The sequence below is a fragment of the Chaetodon trifascialis genome, chromosome 4, assembly GCF_039877785.1.
Source record: "Chaetodon trifascialis isolate fChaTrf1 chromosome 4, fChaTrf1.hap1, whole genome shotgun sequence".
Lineage (NCBI taxonomy): Eukaryota > Metazoa > Chordata > Actinopteri > Chaetodontiformes > Chaetodontidae > Chaetodon > Chaetodon trifascialis.
In genome coordinates this window covers 4,879,227-4,903,235 of record NC_092059.1, presented here as the reverse complement: position 1 = coordinate 4,903,235, position 24,009 = coordinate 4,879,227, and the positions used below count along the sequence as shown (strand labels likewise).

Genomic DNA, 24,009 nt, shown 5'->3' with positions numbered 1-24,009 from the left:
ATCTGTCCCCATCTGTCAATGATCAGAGAAGCGGCCGTACACCTGCGAGATCTGCAGCCGCTCGTTCAAGCGCCTGGACCAGGTGACGGCTCATAAGATCATCCACAGCGAGGACAAGCCCTACAAATGCAAGCTGTGTGGGAAGGAGTTTGCTCACCGCAACGTCTACAAGAACCACAAGAAGGTAATCCACAGGTGATGGTCACTGTGCTTCTGTGGTAGTTATTTGCTTTATGCAGTTACATCAAGCTGATTGGAGGAGATTTTCTCTGGAAGGCAGAGTCACTTCAAAGCTGGAGTTATTGGTCAGGCTGTAATCAATCAGGGTCTCGTTGGGGCCTCTTATCTGTGGGGTCTCTGGCCTGCTCCACCCCTGAGGTCCTCCATGTTTGCTTTTGGGATTGAGGTGTCACTCAGACAGATAGGCTGGGCAGGGTGGGGTGGGGGAGGCAGAAAAAACAGAAGCACTTTGAACTCAAAGCCCCTCGAGCTGCTCGTCATCATCAAGTCAACAAACCGAATCGGCCGCAGAGCCTTTGGCCTGATCCTCTCGCGTCAGTTTAAGAAGCTTCTGCTGACACGTTGTAAACATGCTGATGCCGCTCTGCCCTCTCTGCAGACCCACTCTGAGGAGAGACCCTTCCAGTGTGAGGAGTGCAAGGCTCTGTTCCGAACCCCCTTCTCTCTGCAGCGTCACCTGCTCATCCACAACAGTAAGTCTGAGTGTATGACTGCGAAGATTAGTCCATCCACCTGTTGGTTCATTGGCAGTTTTAAGTGGGATTATGTATTTTAAGATGAAGCGCAGCCACTGTGGCTACAAGTGAGGAGTCATCAGTAACACACATTATAGAGCAAAGTTTGGCTAAAGTTTGCCAGCGTGAGCCAAACTTTGCTCGTAGCAGAATCACAATTAGTCATTTCAGTCATTTTTAAAGCAAAAACGTTCGCTGATTTCAGCCCCTTAAATGTGAGGATTTGCTGCTTTTCTTTGTCATTTCTGAAAGCAATTTGAAGACGTCACTTTGGGCTGAAGGAAACTGTAACGAACGTTATTCATTTCATAGACCAAACTATTAATCAATTAATCGGAAGAGTAATTGATTTACATACATGCAGTGGGTGATTATGTACAGTATATCAGTGCATGTATCCATGTCTGTATATTGTGCAGCGTTCAGGATCGTGCTCTGTCTTGTAGCTGCAGCCTTTCCCATCAGTATAAAAGGGTTAATCTTATTTTTTCTCCTCATTACTGTCTTTTGAATTGAAGTTTTAGGCGAAATGACCTTGAATAGATTATTTAATTTAGAATTGGAACCATTTTATCCTCTCCAGCATGTTGTGGACAGTTTTATATTTTCACTGGCCTTCAACTCATCTTCACCTTGTGGATATTCCCGTTAATAATAAAAATCATAACTCCATCAAACGTCTCACCGAGGAGATGTCCAGTGGTCCCTGGCCGCCGTGGCCCGACACAAGCGTCCTCCCCTGAGCTGCAGTCGAGCCTTGGCAGGATGCAGCGCTGCTCCTCCAGTTGAGCCAGATAACAAAGGGATTGTAAAGCTCAAGGCATTTCCTGCCTCTGTCTCAGGAGGCAGGCCATATAATACCAGGGCTCGTATTATGTATCAGGTTCTAGACAGTATGTGGGGCGGGAGGCTCGAGTGTGTGGTTTCACTGTAGGTGAGAGAATAGACATGCCGGTGAATGCGTGTGTCTGAGCTAATGTGAGGGCACCGCGCTCGCTCTCTAGCGACGGTCTGAGAGGGAGAAAATGAAGCACAGCTGTCGCAGCGTTTTCAGGTGAAATCTCTTTTTTTTTGCAGGAACATTTTAATAATCTCTCGTGCTGTTTTCTGTGAGGTTTGCTCGCACGACAAACTGCCGAGGAGCCGCGGGACGTTTGATCATTAGCATAACGTTCGGTATAAATTGGTACATACTTGTTCCGCTCAATCAATAAATGCCACCAGATCTTTCGCACTGCAGAGCTTTGAGTCCTGCTGTTAGAAATCAGCAGATGAAAACACGTTATAACAGTGTCAGCAGCTGATTTAAGGGACCAGAAACAGCAAGAGAGGATGGACGCTGCCGTCGTGCTGCAGGTGATGCTGCACTGTCAGGTGTTGTACAGGAGGAAGATCCTGGAGAGATTGAGGCCCACAGTCAGACCCTCATCAGCCGTCAGAACAGCTGCTGACCTTGAATCATGAGCCGCGTTTGGGTAACGCATCAATAAAGTAACATATATTACCTCATATTATTTATTTTGCAGTAATACAAAGGATTACTGACAACGTTTCTGTAATATTATTGCAATCATTAGCTCATGTATCGTGTTAGCACCAGCTGTTAATCGTGTGATGATATTGCAGCGCTGTCTTTAAATGCAGCAGCGGGTAAGAAACGGAACAGGTCACATGTGTAAACCAGCACAAAAATGACAATCACCAGCTTAAACCTCCATGATCTGAACGCACACGTCACAAACACTAATGTTAGTCCAGCACGGCATGATGGGAAATGTGGGCCATCACTGCAGCTCCAGCAAACCCAGTGCAAAAGAGGCACGTGTAGGTTGCAGAATGTGGATAAATATACGTATTCAGTGTCTTTTCACTGGGCATGAACCTTGTGTTTAAGCGTGTCGTTGAGGAAATAGACTAAATAAACGCTTCAGGTTTCGCCTGCGAGTCACAGCTGAGGCGCGAGTCCGCACACAGGCGCTGCAGACAGCTGCAGAGATTAAACCGAGAGAGGATCCGTCCCGGGATGTTCCAGCGCGTCCGATAAAGCTTGTCAGCAAAATTCCTGTCAAAAAAAATCATGAGGTAAGATAAGTCTGCCATAAAGACCAGGTTATTCTGAGGCTGCAGCGGTGACCGCGTTGTTATTAAAAAAAACCATAATGTAACTTTAATCTACAGCCAAATATAATGCTAGTCATGCTTCTGCAGATACTTAGCAAAAAGAAATGCAAAATTAGTAAATCATGACTCTGCCCACACAGTAATCCTGTAAAGTGACTTAATACTTTCAAGTGAAAGTAACTAGTAATATGTAAAATTAACTTGTCCAAAACTCACTTTGCAGATAAATGTTGGAATTTCAGGTTTTAATTTGTATTTTAGTTGATTTCTGGGACATTTTTCAGTCAGATTGTTTTCTATAATTCTGAAATAATCCCCGTACGTGCCGCTTCAGAGCGAATCTGTCAGTATGTGCGTTTCTCTCCATGTGAACACGCACAGCACATTTATGTGAGGTCAGATCTTCAGCTGTGGACCTCCAGAACGATCCTGTGTGTATGAGTGACTGCGTGTCCGTGTCTGTGCAGGCGGTCTAACAGCAGACTGAAGCCCTGCTCCAAGTAATAATGAAATCTTTATGCGAGAGCGTCGGTGACATTAATTATCATCAAGCAAACGTTTCGATTTGATTAAAAACACAATGGGCCTCGGCTTCCTCTGGTGTTCCACTTTATTGAGCTGGCCATCGTCGGCCTTGGTAATAGGAGAATGAGCGCAAGCTTGTAAGCATTTGCTGCTGCCACGCACGCGCGCGCACGTACGCACACACGCGGTCTCTCCAAACTACTCTGTGGAAATTGAATGATCTCCATATAATGGAAACAACTACTCTTCGACAATAGAGGCTGTTGTACGGAGGCAGAGAGCGGAGGCGTGAAGGAAAACATCGGGCTGCGCTCCGAACAGCTGAGCTTGTGCCCCGGCGCACCGTCTGATACCGTCTGTCTGCCATTTTAGTGCTTTTCAGTGGAGTGATTAATAAAATAAGGCATGCTTTCTTACCCAGCCGGTCGACGTTCACATGAAACATGTGGCAGAGCAGTTTGTTTTACTGTTTCTGCTGCGATGTCAGCCACAGATCCACAATAAAGGACGACTTCTGTGAAAGAAAACAGACCCAGACCTTTCTAAAGACCATTGTTTGGGCTTGTCTGCTGCAACGAAACACCCCTTTTTGTATGTCTCTGTCCACACAATCGCAGTGAAATTGGTTCCCCTCTTGCTGTGCGTGATGACTGTGTGTTTAGAGGCACAACAATAGAGAACTGGAAATGGCTCTTACAAGTGTTCCTCTGTGCTTGCTGCAGGTGAGAGGACATTCAAGTGTGACCAGTGCGACGCCACCTTCAAGAGGAAGGACACGCTCAACGTGCACATCCAGGTGGTGCACGACGGCCACAAGAAGTACAAGTGCGACCTGTGCGAGAAGGCCTTTGTCACTCCTTCAGTCCTCAAGAGCCACAAGAAGGTGAATGAAAAGAGCCGGAGGCAGACAAACCTCAATCACAGGCGCTGATTGCATGTCTGCTGCCGCTTTGTCCCCAGGTTGAGTTCAAGCTGCATTTCTGTTGTATTTGCTTGAACATTTTGAGCTGTAGGTAAAAGTAATGAAAGCATTCCATGAATAGCCGTTTCAAATCAGATTTTCCATCATGAATCTTCTGCTATCACACTGAGTTTAAAGGGGAAGGAATGGCAGCGCGACCAGAACACATCCAGCCAGACTGCTCGTCTCGTGGGAGCGACGAAGCTAACTGCTAATATCTCGGACTGTCAAACCTGGCGGAGACATGCGTTTTGACCGTTGCTGCCCATGAAGGCTTGCAAATCAATTCCTGTGTTGATTAGGAATGGCAGTTAGTCCATTAGCTCCGCAGGGTTTCAAAGCCCCAAACAGATCTCGCTGCAGATTAGGAGCCCTAAATCTGACAACGTCCGGTGTGGTTATGGATCAAGATTGAAACCAAACAGATTCTTGGCACGCGGCAAAAGAAAACGTCTCGGAGGTTGTCTGAGAACAGTAGGGCTGAAGACTGGCATGCCGGACTGTCTCGCTGCTCGCGGGGTCCGGAGGCTGAGCGAGCCCTGGCCTTGATCAAAGCCAGGTTGCTGAGGAGACGACAACTCGCCGGCTGTGTTTACATGGGCAGAGTAACCTCGCTTCTGACCGTGCTGTTGTTGAGGTCTTATTTAAAGCGCACCTCGATATTTGCCAACTGTTTGTCTTTGGCCCCCAAATAATCACAAATTGTGGTCACAGCCATGTTTCGTTAGCATCAAAGTCCGACAGTTTTTTGCATGTGTGATGGAAATCTAAAGGAAACGGAGTCCCTTCATGAAAGCCAAACATCTGATGCAGGTTTCCACCGTTCAGATTAGAGGAGGACGCTTTTGAGCTGGGCTGCAGCTCATCTGTTTATGTTCTTTTTATCAAGGAATTAATCGTTCAGTCTTTCATCAAAACAGAAATATATTAAATCCACAATGATGTATGACAGAGAAAAGCAACAAACTCTCAATCCAGCGAATGAAATATGACTGAAACTTTTGTTTTCTGTCTTATCGATTGATCGGCTAATCGTTTCAGCTCTGGTTTTGATCACCAGGTAAGCACATCTAGACGTCGCTGCTGAGCCTGAATGACTTGATTCGGCTCTTTTAAGAGACTGTCAGACAGTTAAATCACCAGAACCAGGAATTTTTAAGAAAAGAGAAAAGAAACCACAGTTGACGGTGACGCTGAATGACTTGCTGTGGACGTCCATCGTCCTCGTCCTCCCTGGTCCGACTCCAGACGGGACAGAACGTCTGAACGGTGCATCCGTCTCTGTGTCCCATGGTTAGCTTTAGCTTTAGCCGCCCTCGCCGCAGTTTGTTTGCGTGAACGTAAAGGAACAGTGAATCTGTCCCTTCCTGGCAGAGCGCAGCGCTCTTGTGTTACAGTCCTGGATTCGTGTTATATGAGAGGGCGTGTGTGTCAGCATGTGTGTGCATGTGTTGTATGTGTTGCGGTTTGCACAAGACAGTCTCACCTCTGTCAAAACTCTTCTGGAAGAATTCCCGCATGAGTGAAAATTACAGGGTTGGTTTTCGAGCCGTTGCTCAGACATACCGATCATTTATATTAAAGATGTTGAATAATTACCTGCAACTCCCAATAAATTCCACACATGATTGTTGAGACTGCTGGCGCTCCCTGTCTGCTCAGGGAGGTGGAAAAGCAGCCATGCTTTTTTTTTTTTATACAAACAAGTAAGTAAATAATGCAACACTGCTCCATCTGGGCTGCATGTGCTCATATATGTGGATTTGTTTGTGCGTGGTTGCGTGTGGGTGAGTGTGCGAGCGCGCGTGTGCGTGTTGCCTTTGTAACGAAACACCCGAGGTGTCGAAGGGACACAGTGGGGTGATGGAGGGAAGGATGGGGGCCCACAGAGGAGGTGTTCCTGTATTGTTGTACTGCTGTTGAATCTGTCGCTCTGAGTTTGAGCCTTTCATACTCACGATTATTCTCGGGAGTTTACAGCAGGCAGGGAGGAGGAATTCACTTTTCAACAGGGAGAGGAGCGAGGGGGGGTGGGGGGAGGAAAAGGTAGGAGGAGGAGGAGGAGGAGGTGGTGCACCCTTTCCCACATGCTCCTCTTCCCTGTTTGCATGTGCAGCCCTCATGAGCCCACAGAGCTCGACGCTGTGGACTGCTGGGGAGTGAAGGGAGAGGAGGAGGAGGAGGAGGAGGAGGAGGAGGAGGAGGAGGAGGAGGAGGAGGAGGAGGAGATGAATGCATACGTGCAGCCTGGCCTTTGGTCCCCTGGGCTCTGGACCCTGGCAAATCTGCATCGTCTGTGTTCTTTGATCCTGCCTTCAGGGCAGCTCAGTGGATCCACTGTCATGCGAACATGTGCACCTCCGTTCAGTCCAAAGCTAGCTGGTTCACTGTCGGAGAAAATTGCTCTTTGTTGACCGAATCAGAGCGTGCAGCTAAATAAAACGCTCTGAAGAATGAATTTAAAGTGGAATCTTGCTTTTATCAAACAAAAAATACCAACAGCACAAGCTTCTATTTGTAATAGCGTTCTGATTGGCCTCTGATAAGGACGATGTTCTGACATGTACTACGCCTTCCACAGCCAATCACATCTGACTTCCTAATGGAAGACGGATGCGAGGATGAATGTTACAAATGTTTTCCTTAACATCGACCACATGTCTGTTTTATCATTCCTCCGGCAGACTCACACGGGGGAGAAGGAGAAGATCTGCCCGTACTGCGGACAAAAGTTCGCCAGCAACGGCACGCTAAGGGTCCACATCCGCAGCCATACAGGTCAGTGCTCAGCGGGTCGGCGCTCCGTCAGACCGACCCTCCATCAGCTGCCATTAGCGTCACCGACTGCAGCGAGAGATGAACGTTTTGTTTGACGTGGTCTTTGTCAGGGAAACATCAGACTGATTTTCCCATAAATACCCGTCTGACAGTCAGACGAGCTGAACAGCTGCACTTCACTCTGTTTACATTCACTCCATGAAGCAGGTTAACCAGAGAACGTGTTTGACCAGGTCACTCTAAATCAGCAGGTCAGAAATCACATTATTGCGTTCTTAATTTTTCAGTATTCATGATGGAGGAGTTCGTTTTTGTCTCTCTTGTGTGTCTGTGTGGAAACACAAACTCATCTGAAAACAGCACAAAGTCAAAATGTTAATGTCTGATCTCATCAGCTTCATTGGTTTTTGTAAATATCTGCTTATTCTGAATCTGATGCAGCAACATGTTTCACAGACTGGGAAAGATGTGGAACGCTCCAAACACACCTGTTTGGAGCGTTCCACAGGTAAACAGGTTGATTGGTAACAGGTGAGAGCATCATGATTGGGTATGAAAGGGGCATCCTGGGAAGGCTCAGTCGTTCATAGAGGACGGAGCGAGGTTCACCTCTCTGTGAGCACGTGATTGGATGAGGGATGTTAACACATGAGGTCGGGAACACTTCAGAAAACTGTTGTCTGGGAACACAGTTTGTTTGTAAATGATTGCATTCCAACTTTTTTGGAAGCGGTGTTGCATATCAACACTAAACACAATTAAAACAGACTAAAGTTTGACTTCCATCCCTGGTAGAAGCACAAACATGGAGAAAAGATCAACAAGTCAACATCAGACGCGTCTGAAACGCTCCCGATGGGGTTTTCATTCCTGTTTGTTTCCATTTGGATGTGATGTTTGCAGTTTGTCCTCTTTCTGCCGTCCCAGCAGCACTTTCTCTGTCTGAGTGAACACAGCAGCAGCAGCAGCAGCAGTTAATGACGCTGATGATGATTAGAAATGTGCAGGTTCGTTATTTGTGGCAGTCGCCCTGTCGGGGGTGTAGCTGGGTAGCTCGCTGTAGTTATGTAAGACGATGACATCATGATTTTTAATCCTACCTGCGAAGCTCTGATTGGCCGCCCGTTTCTCGCGCTGTCAGTGACACCAGACTTACTCGAACAGGAATGTGAGGTGGAAGATGTGTGTGGCGATTCGAGGTCTGGAACCAGGTTTCTAAATACCGACATTTTAACATGAGAAAATTCCGGCGTGATGGAGCGCCGCTCGCTCCAGGTCTTTGCACTGCCACAAAAATAGAGCCCTGGATGTTCATTAAACTGCCTTAAACTGGAAAGCTACGCATTCCTGTGCGTCTCCTTACCAACAGACTGGTGCAGAGAGCTGGCACGGCCACACACACACACTTCTTGGCCTCAAAACGCCGTCATTCACTCGTTCTTTCTCTCGGCGTCCCTGCCGGCTCCTGGCTGCCTCCCTCTCTTCCTCACTGCGACTCAACTTCCATCTCTTCTTCTCTCTCATGTCGTCCTCTCGTTGTCCTGTTGTTTTTTCGGGGGTGGGATACGTCACTTTACTTGCTGTCTAGCTTCAGACCGGCCGTTGAAAGGCACTTCAGATCAGCAGATTTCTCATAAATGGCAGCTACTCACGTGTCCAGGTCTTCCTACTGAATCCAGGTGGAGCTACGCCATCGTCGCCAGCCCACGTAGACCCCCTCATTAGTGAATTCATTACCTGATATTTGTGTTTAAATTAAAATTTCTGTGCTGTTTAACTCTAATACTTTAACTGTATAACACACATCGACTTATAGGCGACTTCAGCTTAAACCACGTCGCCTCTCAAATGTTCCCTTCAGGTGTTTAAGATTATAGTGTGTCAGAATGTGTGTGTGTTTGAGGACGATGGTCGTTTGACAAGCCCACCACACTTTGTCAACAGCTTCCTTTGTATGTGTGTGTGTGTGTGTGTGCGAGCCGCTGCATGTGTGTGTTTCCGTACATGTGTATGTGTGAAGGACAAACCAACAGAGAGCGAGTGTGTTCCCGTGTGGCCGCGGCCCAGTCTGATTGTATTTATATAGAATAAACAAAAGAGAGGAATGCTGGGGGAGGGGTGGGAGCCGAGGGGACACCTCAAAGAAAGAAAGGAGGAAAGAGAGAAAGGACCACTCCAAGAAAGCATCCAGCCGGATGACCCTTGACCCTGACTGGCTGTAAATCTGTCCCCTCATTCTATAGACTGGGCTCTTTTTTTTTGTTTGTTGTGTTTTTGTGTGAGGGGGAAAAATAAGCTTTGGTGAATCGTGTGAGTCGTTCCCTGAGCGACAATCCCGACAAGACCCGTCTTGTTCTCAAACAGTGAAGAGTGATTTCGTGGGCACGCACGTCGCATGTAACCCATCTGTGGATAACGCAGACTGTGTGACAGAACGGCTAAATCATAAAACAGCCCTGTTAAAGACGGACAGTTTTCTGTAGCGGCGTCTTAAAGAAGCCCACCAGCTGAGGAGAAGACCTTTAAATCGGCGGCTTCTCCGCACGGCAGGCAGGAAAGCTTGATCTTGTTTGTCTTCCTGCTTCACAGGAACAAGTCGGCATTGATTATTTACCTGCTAAACACAGAGGACTTTGTCAGGATTCCTCTGAGGTTTCCTTCCCCCGGTCGTCTTACCATTGAACGGCGGGGGGCATCATGGGAGGGACGGGGTGAAGTGAGAAATAGATTAAAGGGAGATCTGAAAACATCAACCTGAGAGTGCGCTGCAGCTGGAAGACGTGCTGCACCGCAGTGTTGAGCTCAAACACGTTAGCCGTCGCAGCCTTTATGAGATCACAGACAACCAATAAAGCGCGAGCCGTCAAAAACTTGGACCGGGACGCCGAAGACGTCGTGGAACTCGGTAGTCATGATGGATGTTTCTATCGTTCTCTAAATTACTCTTTTTGGCCCCGCCGTGGCCCAAATGCGTCCTTCTCCACATCACAGCTCAGCGAGAGCACATTTTCCCACCATGTGTGCCATGATGTGGTGAGCAAGCATACCGGGGTCATGAAGATTATTTGTGCCAAGGGAAATGTTGACAGAACGCAGCGCCTGGCTGTCACACTGACATCATTGGACATGTCATGTTTGGGCGCAGTGATCAGCGTAAGCCCTTGAGCTTTGTTGCGGCTAATTGCCGTGGCGTTTTAACCCTTAAAAATGCTGATTTAGTGTTTGTGTTGTATCAGCTTCACTGTTTTTTCCACGAGCTCAGTCGTGCCAGCGGGTCGCCAACTGTTTGCACATGTTCAGTAGTCAGAGAGGGGACGCTCGCGCTCATAACCGTCATCATCATCATCATAACTGACAAATAACAGCTTTTTAACAAGCAGAAACATGTGACGGAGTGAAACAAGAAGAAAGCATGTCGGCTCTGCACAGCTGTCCGAGATGGGCTGCGTTAAAGCCACTGGTTTGACCGGGGGACACTGGCATGAAAGCACCACGTGGACCGCACTGGTTTCACTGGGACCGTCTCATTTGTCTACAATCAAGAACATATACCAGCAGAATCATTTAAAGGCGCTATGATCAGGAAAAATGCTCACGTGGTGGCAATAAAGGGCCAGTTTGGCTCTTTAGGAAGCCCGGAGAGGCAGCAGAAGTGAAAATATCCTGAGTGTCAGGCCACGCTCTGGTGTCTTACTGTGTCAGGACGGAGCTCCAGGAGTCGTAAATCCCTCCCAGGTGAAAAAATATACTTTAATTGTAAGTACTTTTAAGAATGTGCTCAGTACACTTTGTGCTATTTTTGTCGCCTTCAAGTGTACTTCAGTGTACTCCAGCGGTCCTTGAGTACGACTGGAGTACACTTGAAGTGTAAATAGCTGCTAAATTGGCACAAACTAAGTGTGCAGAAGTACACCAGTGAAAATCAGGATTCATGAGCGTTCAGAACACACTCACAGTACAGTACAGTCGCATTACATGATCAGTGTGTTACTGCAGAAATACTGTCTGCATTTGATACACTGAAGTAGAAATAAGTGACATCTCTTCAGAAGTTTGTGTTGAACATTATTTAGATTAAGCACAAAAAGTAGTAGAGGTAGTAGTAGTAGAAGTGTACTTGTACTGACTTTTCTGTACTTCAGTTATATTTTGAATACACTGAAGTCTAGTACTTTCTGACCCGGGCTGTCTGAGTATTACAAACCACAGTTCAGTCACTCGTACATCTGTCAGCATGTCTCGCTCTGACTTGACTGTTTTTTGGCTGAATGTCGGCTTCGTGTTGGTGAAGCACCAAAATCACTGGATTGTTCAACTCTGTAGTGTCTTTTTGTCCGAGCCGTCCCGCCTGATCACGTCTCTCAAATTTGTAGTCTCCAGACTGAGACAACCCCGACAAGTCAACAAGCCCAAGTCCTCATTGGTCCGGGCCGCCGGGTAATCGCCTTCGTCAAACCCAATATTCTGTTATTATCCGCTGTCGTACAGGAGAGAATATACATACAGGCCAAAGCCGGAGTCTGGTTTTCCTCAGAGACTTACACAACACAGCTCTGAACGTTGGACTACACATGACAAGTAAAGTAGAGCCACCTCACTGAACTGCAGTTGTGGACGACGTGAATCATCAGTAAAAACCTCCTAGAAGAGATTCTCTGTTTTTCCACTGATCTGCTGCTACAGAGGCCACTGTTCTTTGTGTAAATTTGGGTTTTCTCTATCAATATTTTTTCCTTTCCGGCAGAGGAAACACAAAGAGAAAATAAACACGCGGAGCAGCTTTTTCTCCGAGCATGCCGTCTTAATTGTTCAAACGCGCGCTGGCGCTGGTCGGAGGACACTAATGGTCTCGATCATTTGTTATGGTGATCAGCTACGTTTTGATGTTTTAAAGAGCCGCACGCAGACAGACAGACAGAACAACTGCCCCTCAGATGGACATCTGGCAGAACTCTGGAACTTGTTGACGCGCAGATGATTTTGTTTGTCTCCGCTGTGGTCATGGTTACAGTCTTGTACAGTAAAAATCAGCAAGTAGTGAATTACTGTCTGTCAGAGCCTCGACATCACAGCTTCGACCAATCACGCCTGATGTACCTTCACATGGCCAAGTTCAGGAGAACTGCTTGAGGAAGTGGAGGAATCTGCCAAGGCCGCCGCGGCTATAATGGGAAGGTCAAGTGTGAAAGTTGTCCTCCGGCTCATCAAAGGCGATTTCTTATCATCTCCAACGCGCCGGTGTCACGTTACCTCCGTGGCCCCTGTCGGCATGTGACACAGGGAAGGACGGTGGAGGGCCGCTGTCTGGCTGAAGCAGAGGAAGCCGGGAATTAATTTCTAACGGACAGCGCTAATGCCTTTCAGACCGGAGCCCCGAAGCTACAAAGCGTTCTCCATAACACGAAGGCTGCGCGGCAGGCACGACGACGACGCCAACCATCTGCTAACCAGACGCGCGGCCGTACGCGCACATATACAACACACGAGGGGTGCCAAACGGATCGATTAGCAGACGAGGAGTGTGAGGGCCACAGCGGGGGCCCGGGGAGACACCCGGGGTCAAAGAGACGGTGTACTGTTTCAGCACATGCTAAATCAGTTACCATCTCCACACACATAAAGCCCCGGCTCAGCGCTGCAGCCACCCCTCGTAATCCCCAAACAATCTGCCTCAATCTGGAGAATAAGTGGAGGCTCTCCGGTTACAGTAACACTCAGCAGAACAGACACAAAGCCCCTCGCGTGAATAACACACCGATGCTGCAACACGTTCGGATTTCTGTTTATTTCCTGTTATCGCTGAGGAACTGAGTCGCTCTTGTTGCTCTCGGAGTCGTTCGGAGGAGGTCGTGTGATCTATGAGTGACCCCCTTTATAAATGACCTCTTTTAGAATATCGAATACCATCATTTTCTCTGTTTGCCTTTTCCAGATGAGGCGCGCACACATCCAGATCCAGAGTTTATAGGTTAAGTAGGCGGATTGGTGCGCGCTTATTACGAGCCTCTGTGTTCGCAGGGCGTGGTTGTCTGCGCCGTGTATGGACTGACAATAGCCAGCTCCTGGGAGGGATGTGATCCAAGCCGCAGAAGTACACTGGCACACTGTGCTCCGCTGCTATTAGCACACTAATGCCTTCCCCAGGACTCCCCAAGGCTAACGCTGGGCCTGAACCCGATACCACACATGCTACATAAGACATAGGATTCGCTCTCCTCTTTCTCCAAACACATCTGGGCTTCAGATTTTCCTGTTTGTCAACAAAAGGCCTCCCAGAGGCTGAAATGGCACAGGAGGGGATTTTGGGACAGAATGCCGAGCTGCCCTCTCGCAGATGTTCCAGTCTGTGTAATCAGTCCACATATGTCACGTTAACCCTTTCCACGCCGACGCGAGGTTACGCGTTTTATTGCCGGGTGTCACAGCGCGCCTTCATGTGCACCTCTGAAGCCCTCTGGTGGGGGGGCGGGGGGGATTTATGGTGGGTTTAGACCCCGACTCGTACATCTGCTACATGACAGCTGTCGTAGCTTCTCTGATGAAAGACAAGGGATTTATGGGATGTGAATGATTGAAATAAAACCACTGTAGTTTGGCGACCAAAAGTTGGAATGATAAAAATGTGTAAACTCCAAGTAGTAGTCAGATCCCACCAGTATGTAAGTGAATCTGACTAAAAACAGCAGCAGACTTCAAATGAAATCATTTAAGGGCACAATATCCACACTTTACCTCAAGAAGCACTCGTTTCTGCCAAAATAAAAGCCTGCACACCCTTGAACATTTGCCTTAGCAACCTTTCAATGAAATAACTTTTAAAAACCTCCATTAAATATTTACTTTGCAGCTCCATCAAGCCTTCCTCACGTGCTGCGAGCCACAGCGCAGAAACATCCTGCGACACAGCCGTGTTTATATCAGCGGGATAATATTACTCCTCTCGTATATTCCCCAGATGGATTTTCTGATTTAATAAGCATCTTTGCATTTTGAATCCCAAGGAAACACAGCTAATTAACCTTATTACTTAAAGGGGCAAAACATCTCCCCCTTCAATAAAATTACTTGCTTGCCTGTTCAACGATTAGCCACTAAAGAGAGATTACGTTACCGTGAAGTGGATGAGAAATTAGATTGTTGTACTGAAGGAATGAGCACACGTGTGGCTGTAGGTGTCTATTTTTAGCACTGTTTCATTAAACTGAACTGTGTACACTTGCAGGCATATATGTTCATTGCACTGGGCACATTTACATCATGAGGAAGATGACTTTTAGACCTTTTTAAGTTGGATTCCTCCCTCTATTTTTGTTTCTGTGGACATCTATGAAATAAATGAAGCAATTATTGAAGCCAGAATTTTTTCCCATCAGTTTTCTGCCGTATTTTCCCATCTGAGTCTTTAATTTCAGTGCGGTTCTATAGGTTACCTCATATCCCTTCTATAGATTACTAATCAGCTCTGGTGCTCCTATCTGGCCTGTGGATCAGCGCACGGTAAACAGATCCATGTGTCAGCCGACCGTTTGACTGACAGCCTGTCACTTTCTCTTTGTCATCGGCGGCGTGCGCTCAGATAGGATCTGTAGAAGTTTGGCCTGACTGCTTTTGATCCAGCTGGGATAAGCCACACTGCCTCTGATGTGTTCCTAAACTGTTGGCCAGTTGTGGCTCAGATAGGGAGCCACAAAGCGCAGCCAACATAAGCTCTCGCTCTGCAGTGGAAAGTCGGTGCGCATCAAGAACCAATGGCTCCGAGGGGAAGATAGCTGGTCTACCAGTAGCCAGAGCGGGACACAGACAGCAGGACAGACCCCTGAACCAGCTGTGAATGTCCAGATTTCTTTTCTGGCTTCTACCTGACAGCGAAGCTCTGTCTGTAAGACGCACATGTTGGAGAATATAGGAGCAAATGTGCAATTTGTGTACAATATATAATATGACCTGCATGTGGGAGCTTAAACAAGGGACACGTGTGATTGGTGGACTAGTCGATTATATGTCGTCTGCACCAGAGATCCTAGTTGGTTAAGCTTGAGATGATTATTGTATTAATGTACACATTTGAATTACAGGTTAATGTGCACACGTTTCAGTGCATATTTGGTTATTGAAGATGATTAATGCTCACAGTTTTGTCTCTTGTCTGAGTGTTTTCTTACTTTAACTTCTGTTTGAACACGCCTGGTCTAAACCTGCGTGCTGCAGCATCGTCTTCCTATGAACCATGTCTCATGCACACCAACGTCTTTCGTCCTCTAGGTGAGCGTCCATACCAGTGCCCCTACTGTGACAAAGCGTTCAGCAAGAACGATGGCCTGAAGATGCACATCCGCACACACACTCGCGTAAGTGTCCCCCCTCAATGTTTTCTATTCTCCATTTTACAGTGTATGGTATCATAAGTGGTCTAAGGTCTAAGAACAGCTAATTGCGCTGTTTGTAGTGCAGAGACAGACAGAGAGAAAGGGATGTTAACCCAGTGTCAGGTGTCCCACCGTCAATGTGGACGCTTCAGGTTCTCTGTTCCGCCTTTGTCTGAATCGCATGAGCATAAAGAAAGTCTCACACACCTCGCCTCGTGAGAAGTCTCCTCTGTGTCTAACATACGTGACACTCCCTGCCCATTTAATCATGAGGTAATGTGCAGGTTCTTTCATAAATCATGCAGTAACGCCTGCTGACAGAAAAAGGCAGAGATAGTGTGGGTGCAGGCTGGAGAGGAATGAACTGTGTGGCGATGCAGAACACTCAGATGCAGACACAGGAAACGCATCGATGGCCTGAACATGTACATGTAAAGTAAGGCTGCCAAGAAATACTCTAGATCTGAATTTATATCGAATTTTAAAGGAAATCCATCCATTCGATTGTAATTCATATTTGATTGTGGAAAAAAAAAAGCACTGCCACGGTGGCTGCACTGGAAACACTGCATGATGGACAGGAGTCACAAAACCAGTTTCCAATGTGCAGTTTTTACTTTTAACCTGGGAAATCAGTTGAAATCCAACATATTTAGCATAATGTCCAATGAAAATGATTCCAGAGTTAGAGGTCCGTCCTCTCTCACTCCTCTCCTGATTCGCTGAAATAAGAGTTTATTTCAGTCAGTTAGTGATGGTTGTTGGAACATCAGAAAGACGAACCAAGAAGGTTTTGGTGAGTTTTATTTTGTTTTAGTCGCGTTTGAATGAAGTTTGTTTTCCGATGATAAAATCGCTGTTTTTGTGAATGGAGTCTGGTGGCTTTGGCCAGAGCGATATAACAGCTGGTTCTGGTTAAACAAAATGGATCTTACTCTTTAACAAAAAGGTTTTCCTGCAGGGATGCTTTGCATAATGTTGTCAGACACTTTTAGTGGACGTACAAACTCCTGCAGGAGCTACATTGCAGCCCAGTTTGTGGCTGCCGGCTGCAGCGCCCTCGTTCAACACCGAAAAACTTCAAAAACTGTTGTGTCCATTAGTCACTGGGACACGTGGAAGTAGGGTCCATAATCAGATAATACATGACCAGAAGTCCTCCTGTCGGTCCAGGACATTGAAGTCTTCCAGGACGCTTGAACACCGGCATCAACTGGAAGCTCACAGCCTCACTGTGACTGATTGTTTATATTGAGATAATATACAGTAGTTTGTCTCTTGTGTTGGTTTCCCCTCTTATGGACAACATCACAAATCAGATATTAAAATGGTTCGAACACGTGCGTTTTTTTAGAGGGAACATTCGAGAGTCCTTTTCGGCCCAGCCCTGATGTAAAGTGAGTCAAAGGCAGGTTCCTCGCTGGACGTCATGAGGTCATTTCCTGGGCTGGGACAGCGCTCATTTCCTCGCGTCACGTCTCGACACATCGAAGCTCTCCACCAAAACGCTTTCCATGAGCTCCCTGCGAGCATCCGCACGACCGTGTTAGTGCCACTTTTGATAAACGAGACTTAATATGCGTTTCATCATAGATTTCCACCATCAATTTCTGCAGCTGTGACTGTGACCGTCGCGGCCTGTCAGCGCTGGTAATTTCAAAGATTTGTCCTGTTGTAATGCTGCCCAGAGCTCGGCGCGCTGCTGCGACGGCGCGTTGATAACGGAGGCGTCCTGCCCAGGTCGACGTCTCCCAGCAGGGACAGGCAGGTATAATTTTCGAGCGAGCTGCTGATTAAACTGACTGATGTTTTGTTCCTAATGTTCCCAGATCTGCCTTTGCTCACGGCGCTCTGAAATATGGGCTGAACAGTTACAAACAGCAGAGCCAGATGAAGTCACTGCGGAGCAAAACAAATGTCATTTGGCAGAGCGAGCTGCAGCTCTTTGTTAATGCACAGATGATTTGAGATGGATGCGTTTGGAGTTTGCGTGTTTATACCACAAACCACATCAGCGGCGGACTAAAAAGGAACACATTTGATGCCGATATGAACTGCTGACATTCTGGATATTAAGAGATTTTTTTGTAATATTGTTTTGATCTCTGATGCGATGTGGCTGTATGTTGTATGATTGCAAATCCACTTTTTGTGTAAAAAGTTCCATCTTGTGTTCTCTGGCATGAAGGTTCAGTTCTTTGACGGGAACACTGAAACTCATCGAGGCTCTCAAGGCTAAACTTTTCTTTCCATGACTGAATAAAGGTGGACTGTCAGCGATGGTCTGTCCAACTTGATGAACACACACAGTCCTGCGGGATTATGAGTACTGCGCACAGATTGAGACCTTGACCTGGTAATCAGAGCTGATGCTGCATTCACTGTCCTCTTGGTAAAAGGAAAAGCTTCACTGAATGTAATCACATGCGTCACATCACCTGTGCGTGACTCACAAACCGACACAGACATGTTTTTAGTCACTTTTTTTTAATATGATGTAATGTCAGTCCTCGTTTTCTGTGTCCTTCCATGAACTTTATCGAACACTGGAAACTCTCGTGCTAAGTTTAAAAATGGCCTAAATCTTAAAACTAAATGGCGTCGTTAACACTTCTGATTTCACAATAAAGGCTTACCGCTGCCCTCACATTAAAGAGTGCTTTTATTGTGAAAGGAAGTGGCTCGGTATCAGCAGCGGTTTGCGTGTCCGCATGAACTCACCGCAGCAAATGAACAGAGCTGCAGAGAAAACTGGATTTAATGTGGATCCCTTAACGAGTTCAGCATCTACGCCGATACGAGGGGATCGAATCTGTGCCGCCTTAACTTGGTGGAATAATTCAGAGACGACCTTCACAGCCTTCGACGCTGAGCTGTTTGTTGTTTTCTGACTGCAGCCTGAAGCCCGATGACTTCCTGTTAGCATGCTGCTCTACAAATACCAACATATTACAGATGACACATGAGACGTGAGGCTCATGGAGTAAATAAACCAAAGTCCATCTTTGCATTTGAGAGTGGTCGGATTCAGAGGAAAGATCAGGTCAGAGGTCACAGGGTGAACAGCTGCTGGAGAGTGAAGGTCAGCAGGTACAGATGTTCGATGTTACAGGGGTCATAGTGATGCATTCTGGGTACGCCGCATCACCTAAGTCCATCCATGTGTTTCCTGACCTCTGAGCTCTGACCTCTCATGGTTTTTTTTTCTCTTTACATACGAGAACCTTTCGTGCCTGATGGAAAGAGAAGTGATTGTCGTTACAGCAGATTTGAGCGGAAGTTAGCACAACACCTTTTCTCTCCCACTCGCCGCTTTATTTCCACTCCTCCTCATTCACATCCACACAAACAGTTGCGTTCCTAATCAGGCGCGCATGCAGCGAACCTGATCTTTACCTCCTTTTGTATCTTGTGTCACTGGGCACTCCTTGCCCCGCCCACACGATAGCGCCTTTCCCAGGACCCTTACTTCCTGCATTCACCCCGTTCCCATGACAACTAAGCTTTAAATGGGCCGAGCCTCTGCTATCAGCCGGACTTGTCAAAAACAGCTTCCCGGAGAGCGACGTTGGAAACGAGCTCCCGCTATCTCCACGCTTCGCACTCCTCGAGTCTTTCAGCTGTCACGCCGTTTCCCCTCAGGACTGCAGGACGCACCTACTCTTCGAGGCCGTCCACACACACACGCACACACACACACACACACACACACACACAGTTTTTCTTTTGCAGAAACACACCCACGGTGAGATAGCTGCTTTGACTGACACTGAGACGGGCCTCCAAAAGGCGCAGAGGAAATGTTCTTTGGTAAAGCGATGAGGTGTGGAGACAGAGGAGTGATATTCTACAGCCCCAGAGTGCCAGTGCTCTGATACATGTTCAAAGGGATCTTCTGTGCCATGTTTTCTTTACTCTTTTGAGGAATCCATGTGTTTTTGATGGCCCCTACGCCGGTCATTTCCTCCCTACTGCAGGGGCTGTACAATCTTTCATTTCATATCTTCATGAACACACCGGGGTGTGAGGAGAGACGGCATCAGTGTGTGACCGCGAGTGTGTGTGTGTGTGTGTGTGTTACAGGGATATTTCCACATCTTCCTCTGTGTTTGTTTTTCCGCATGCGTGTCTGTACATGTGTGTGTCATTACACTTGTGTACGCCATAATGCACACGAGTCCCTCTCCAGGTTTCGTCCATATGTGAGGAAGTATTGTTTTTTTCATGCGTTGTTCTGCTGCAGGCTGACAGATCAAGTGGCCTCTTTTAATTTGCCGTGTGCGTGTGTGTCGCTGCAGGAGAAGCCGTATAAATGCAGCGAGTGCAACAAGGCCTTCAGCCAGAAGAGAGGACTGGACGAGCACATGAGGACCCACACAGGAGAGAAACCTTTCCAATGTGACGTGAGTGTCTCTTCAGAATTTCATCAGTGACTCTAGATCCTTGCACCTTTTTGCATCCACCAATTAGGTGTTTGCTTGTGGCCCGTTTCCCTCCATCACGCTTCAGTTTTGACCCTTCAAATGGAAAAGTTTGGGCACCCCTGCTCTAAACCCGCCGCCGCCTCCCCCTGATGGTGTATGTCTGTGTGTATATGTGATGGAACAAGGCCAGCTGTGGGGGGACTCAGTAAGAGGCAGATAGTGATCTCGCTTCTCTGGAGGGGCCAAGTGGGCTGATCTCACGTAAACACATTGAGAGGATCAGAGGGAGGAATTACCCTCTGCTTATAATACTGCAGGAGTAATAATTATTCTCAGAGACTGGGGAGGGAACGTGCGACAGAGTGTCAAGAACAAACCCTGAATGCTGTGTCTTCATGTCTGAAGGTTGGACACATAAAGAAATTTACTCTACATTTTCAACAACTTTATGATGGGAATCTCGTCAAAACCCAATTCTCAAAACTGTTAAATGTGAAGGATAAATATGAAGGATTCTGGGACACAAGACACCTTTCAAACAGAATGAGGATAATGCATTTGTGATTTATTGTTGTAGTTTTGTATTTTATATTTGGATTACTGTATCCATGTGAGTGAAAGATGCTCGGTGAGGGGACAGGTGCATGCAGGTGTCCAAACATGTTCAGGTAGTTAAAGTAGTTCAGGTCCTTCTTCTGTGAGTCATAACTCACATTTGGTCCCACAGTCTGCTCAGAAACCAGAGAAAAAACATTATACACGTTATGACTAAGAATTTGCCTGAGAATCATCACGTTTTTAACTTTTCTTCAGTATCAAAGTCATCAGTTCACATTTGTGGTTAGGTTGCAGGAACTGATAATAGTTAATTTGACTTTCAATGGTGCCACTTTCCACGTAATATAAACAAAACCAGGCTTAAAAGCGTCCAATGTGGGCTACACCTTACCTACACCTTACACCAATGCATTATGGGAACTGTAGTGCCAAAACTTCCAAAACTTAGAGCCTGATTATCCCCAAAGTAGGAGAAAGATACAGAATAGTAGTTAAATAATGATGATCCATAATAATGTTGAAAACATTCAGACAAAACACTGGAAGAGGCGCCAGGGACTCAGAATAAAGATGGCCGACGCGCTGTACAATAATGAAGCCTGAGTCTGCCCAGTAGTGATTGGGGGATGGAGCCGCGAGGTCCTGCCCACACATCCACCCGACTCAAACTCATCATTGGTTAGGGTTAGCTGCCAATCATGATACCACGCCCCCTTTTTACAGCATCAATTAATGTATTAAAACCAAAAAATTAGCAACTAACGTGTATTTATGAAATATACTGCAGCCAGCCACCAGGGGGCGATCGAGAGGCTTTGGCTTCACTTTAGCGAAGCCGTCACGTCAGCCATCTTTATCTACAGTCAGTGGGGAGGTGCAGTTGACTTGATTTTGTGTGAGGGGGGTCCACAGTGTCAGACCATGAAACGCTTTGCTCTAGACAGCTCAATCATAGCTGTTACTCTAGAATCCAAATATCTCTAAATTCTGCGATGAACATCAAAAAACGATTTTGCGTCTAATCCATCAACCAATTTGGGATTCTGAGATTCTTGTTTGTGGTTTTTTGTCAAATCGCCTTTAGTTCTCATCCCAGAAAATGGGCCCATATCCCCGGAGAACGGTCTGTAGTTGTCGTGTAAGACCACAGAGTCAGTTTGCTATTCATCGTCAGTGAAGCATCAGCAGAAAGCGTCTCCCAGCGACATCCAGCATTCATCTGGATTCTTTTTCCCAGCTGTGGAAGAGCGATTTTCATGTAAATAATTCTATGCTAAACTATTAAAGATAATAGAAATAACATGTGGATTTTATTTCGGGGTGGATTTCGAGTCAGACAAAGGGATTGCACAGTTCCAGGAACATTTTCCAGACGAGCTGGAGGGGCTCTGTAAGCAGCGTCTGTCATAACAGCATTAAAAATGTTGTAGAAGCATCCAGTAACATCTGGGTTATGATGAGACGAGGAGGCCCGTCTCTCATCAGCTCCCATCACTGTTTCGCTCTCTAGAATTCCTGATATTTAACTGACACTGGATCAGATTTGTAGATTGTTTGAATGCTGTTTAATGCCGCTTGGATAGTAAAGCTAGAACATGATAGCACATCAGTACGAGGGTCCTGGATGCCCGAAAAACTAATGATAGCCTGTACGGTTATAAACACAGAGCCACTCTGAGGCAAACAATAGCTGGGAAACAGAAATGTTTGGACTGACAGCATAATAATACGACAGGAATCTCCTTATTTTTGCCGAAACCAAAAATGATTTCATTCATGTGTCGGCAAACGGTCTGTGAGATTTTCTGAATGTAGTTCAGCGCATTGAAGTTCTTCACAGATGAAGTGAGGAGGACACATGCTGGGAGTCTTGCAGCAGTACGTTAAACTGCAGCTGAACGCCAGCCAGCGGCGGATTATCATGATTGATTGAGGACGATGGAGTCATTTGTACAGTGTAAAATGCCTCATTTATGATGGATGTTAAGTTGCATGCATTCCCTGCCCCCGTCGCCAAGGTCCACATAAAGAATGATTTATAAATCTTTACGTCTCCGCTGCAGCGAGCAGAAGAACGCGACAAACAAGACCACAGGTTTAAAAACTTCAGTTAAGTGTGTTCATGTGCTTTCTGTGTGTTTTCTAGGTGTGCGACCTGTCGTTCAGCTTGAAGAAGATGCTCAGCAGGCATAAGCTCACACACAACCCGAACCGGCCAATGGCAGAGTGCCAGCTGTGCCATAAGAAGTTCACCAGGAACGACTACCTCAAAGTACACATGGAGAATGTCCACGGGGAGACAGAGAGCTAGAGCCAATTACGAGCCCGGCCGAATGATATCTGATTCCTCAGATAACGCTCAGTCCCGTGCTTCACGCATGTGTACACATGCTGTACACGCAGATGGATAGATAGCCGAAATCTTGCTATTAAAGATACGTACATGTAAGAATATGGAAAACATTTGGAGGAGCATTTTCCAAATTGAAACACGGGCTGCGCATTTGTAATTTCCTTTGTCATACTGTTGAGATATTGTTCTAGATATCTGAAGAAATGGAGCCGCCTGCAGAGCCGCCATGTCTGACTTTCACTTTTAACCAGTTACTGTTCATACTGTTACAGCCTGACCTCTTCCACCGCAGCATTTACTGACCAACTGTCTGAACACCTTACTGTACACCTGTGGCCAGTCGCCAGTCATGTGACCAAAGACCTTTTTAGTGCACTTTCTCAGTTTTACCTGCATGTTTACACCTTTGTGTTTAGATTGGACAGCTGTTCTTTTCTACTCAGACTCTGCTCAGCCGGCAAGCACACGTCAGAACCATGCTGCTCCACTTATTATTCCAAAAGAAGAAGAAGTATTAAAACAGGATGGCCGAGCAGGCGATGGAGCTCTGAGAGCCAACCGTCTGCGAAATGTGAAACAGCTCACGAATAGAGGTTTTTATTTACACGACAGCCAGGCGGCGTAAACACTCCGTCCTCGGTCTTTCATGCTCCTCTTTCCGATCGTTTGTAAAAACTTATGAATGGCCCCAAGAAAAGGCTGAGAGGACGCGGGGTGATTGGAACGACGTCATGCGAGACAGTCAGATGTGTTCTGAGTTTCTAGACTTTGCCTGTAAAAACTGTTGGACCTACATTGTTACTGAAGATGCCTGAGTTCACCTGCTCCTTCCTTCCCTGAGGCCTTCTGGTGCTCGACGTGTTACTGTTTCCGCCTCCCAAACTGTTCGAGGGACAAGCAGAAGATCCAAAGTACTGTGCTGCCGTGCGACCAGCCCGGGGGTCACCGTGCCTTACACTATGTTGTTTGTTAATCATTGTTCAATACAGTATTTCATGTATTTCAACAGAAGCGCATTCTGTCCTGTTTTCCATCCCGACCCGTTTGCTTCCTGCTCTGATTAACACTTTCCTGCTGTTTATTCTGCACGTGCAGACTGTGAATTGTCACTTCACACTTTTGTGTTTTGAAATGTATAAAACCTCATCACCTACCAAACGTCCATTTC

The 24,009-nt window shown here is 46.7% G+C and overlaps 1 protein-coding gene across 5 annotated transcripts in view; it reads left to right on the top strand.

Annotated features, from left to right (window-relative positions):
* The window catches only part of prdm5 (PR domain containing 5), a 31,401-nt gene extending 7,992 nt beyond the window's left edge, over window positions 1-23,409 (top strand). For 4 of the 5 annotated variants that reach the window (XM_070961305.1, XM_070961308.1, XM_070961307.1 and 1 more), the window contains 7 exons: window positions 27-184; window positions 620-713; window positions 4,124-4,284; window positions 7,047-7,140; window positions 15,403-15,488; window positions 19,805-19,909; window positions 22,635-23,409. In XM_070961305.1, the coding sequence (XP_070817406.1) occupies window positions 27-184; window positions 620-713; window positions 4,124-4,284; window positions 7,047-7,140; window positions 15,403-15,488; window positions 19,805-19,909; window positions 22,635-22,799 (863 nt within the window). In that variant the 3' untranslated portion in view covers window positions 22,800-23,409. The remainder of the gene's footprint in view (window positions 1-26; window positions 185-619; window positions 714-4,123; window positions 4,285-7,046; window positions 7,141-15,402; window positions 15,489-19,804; window positions 19,910-22,634) is intronic. The other variant, XM_070961309.1, reaches the window with a different exon arrangement.
* The last annotated feature ends 600 nt before the right edge of the window (window positions 23,410-24,009 follow it).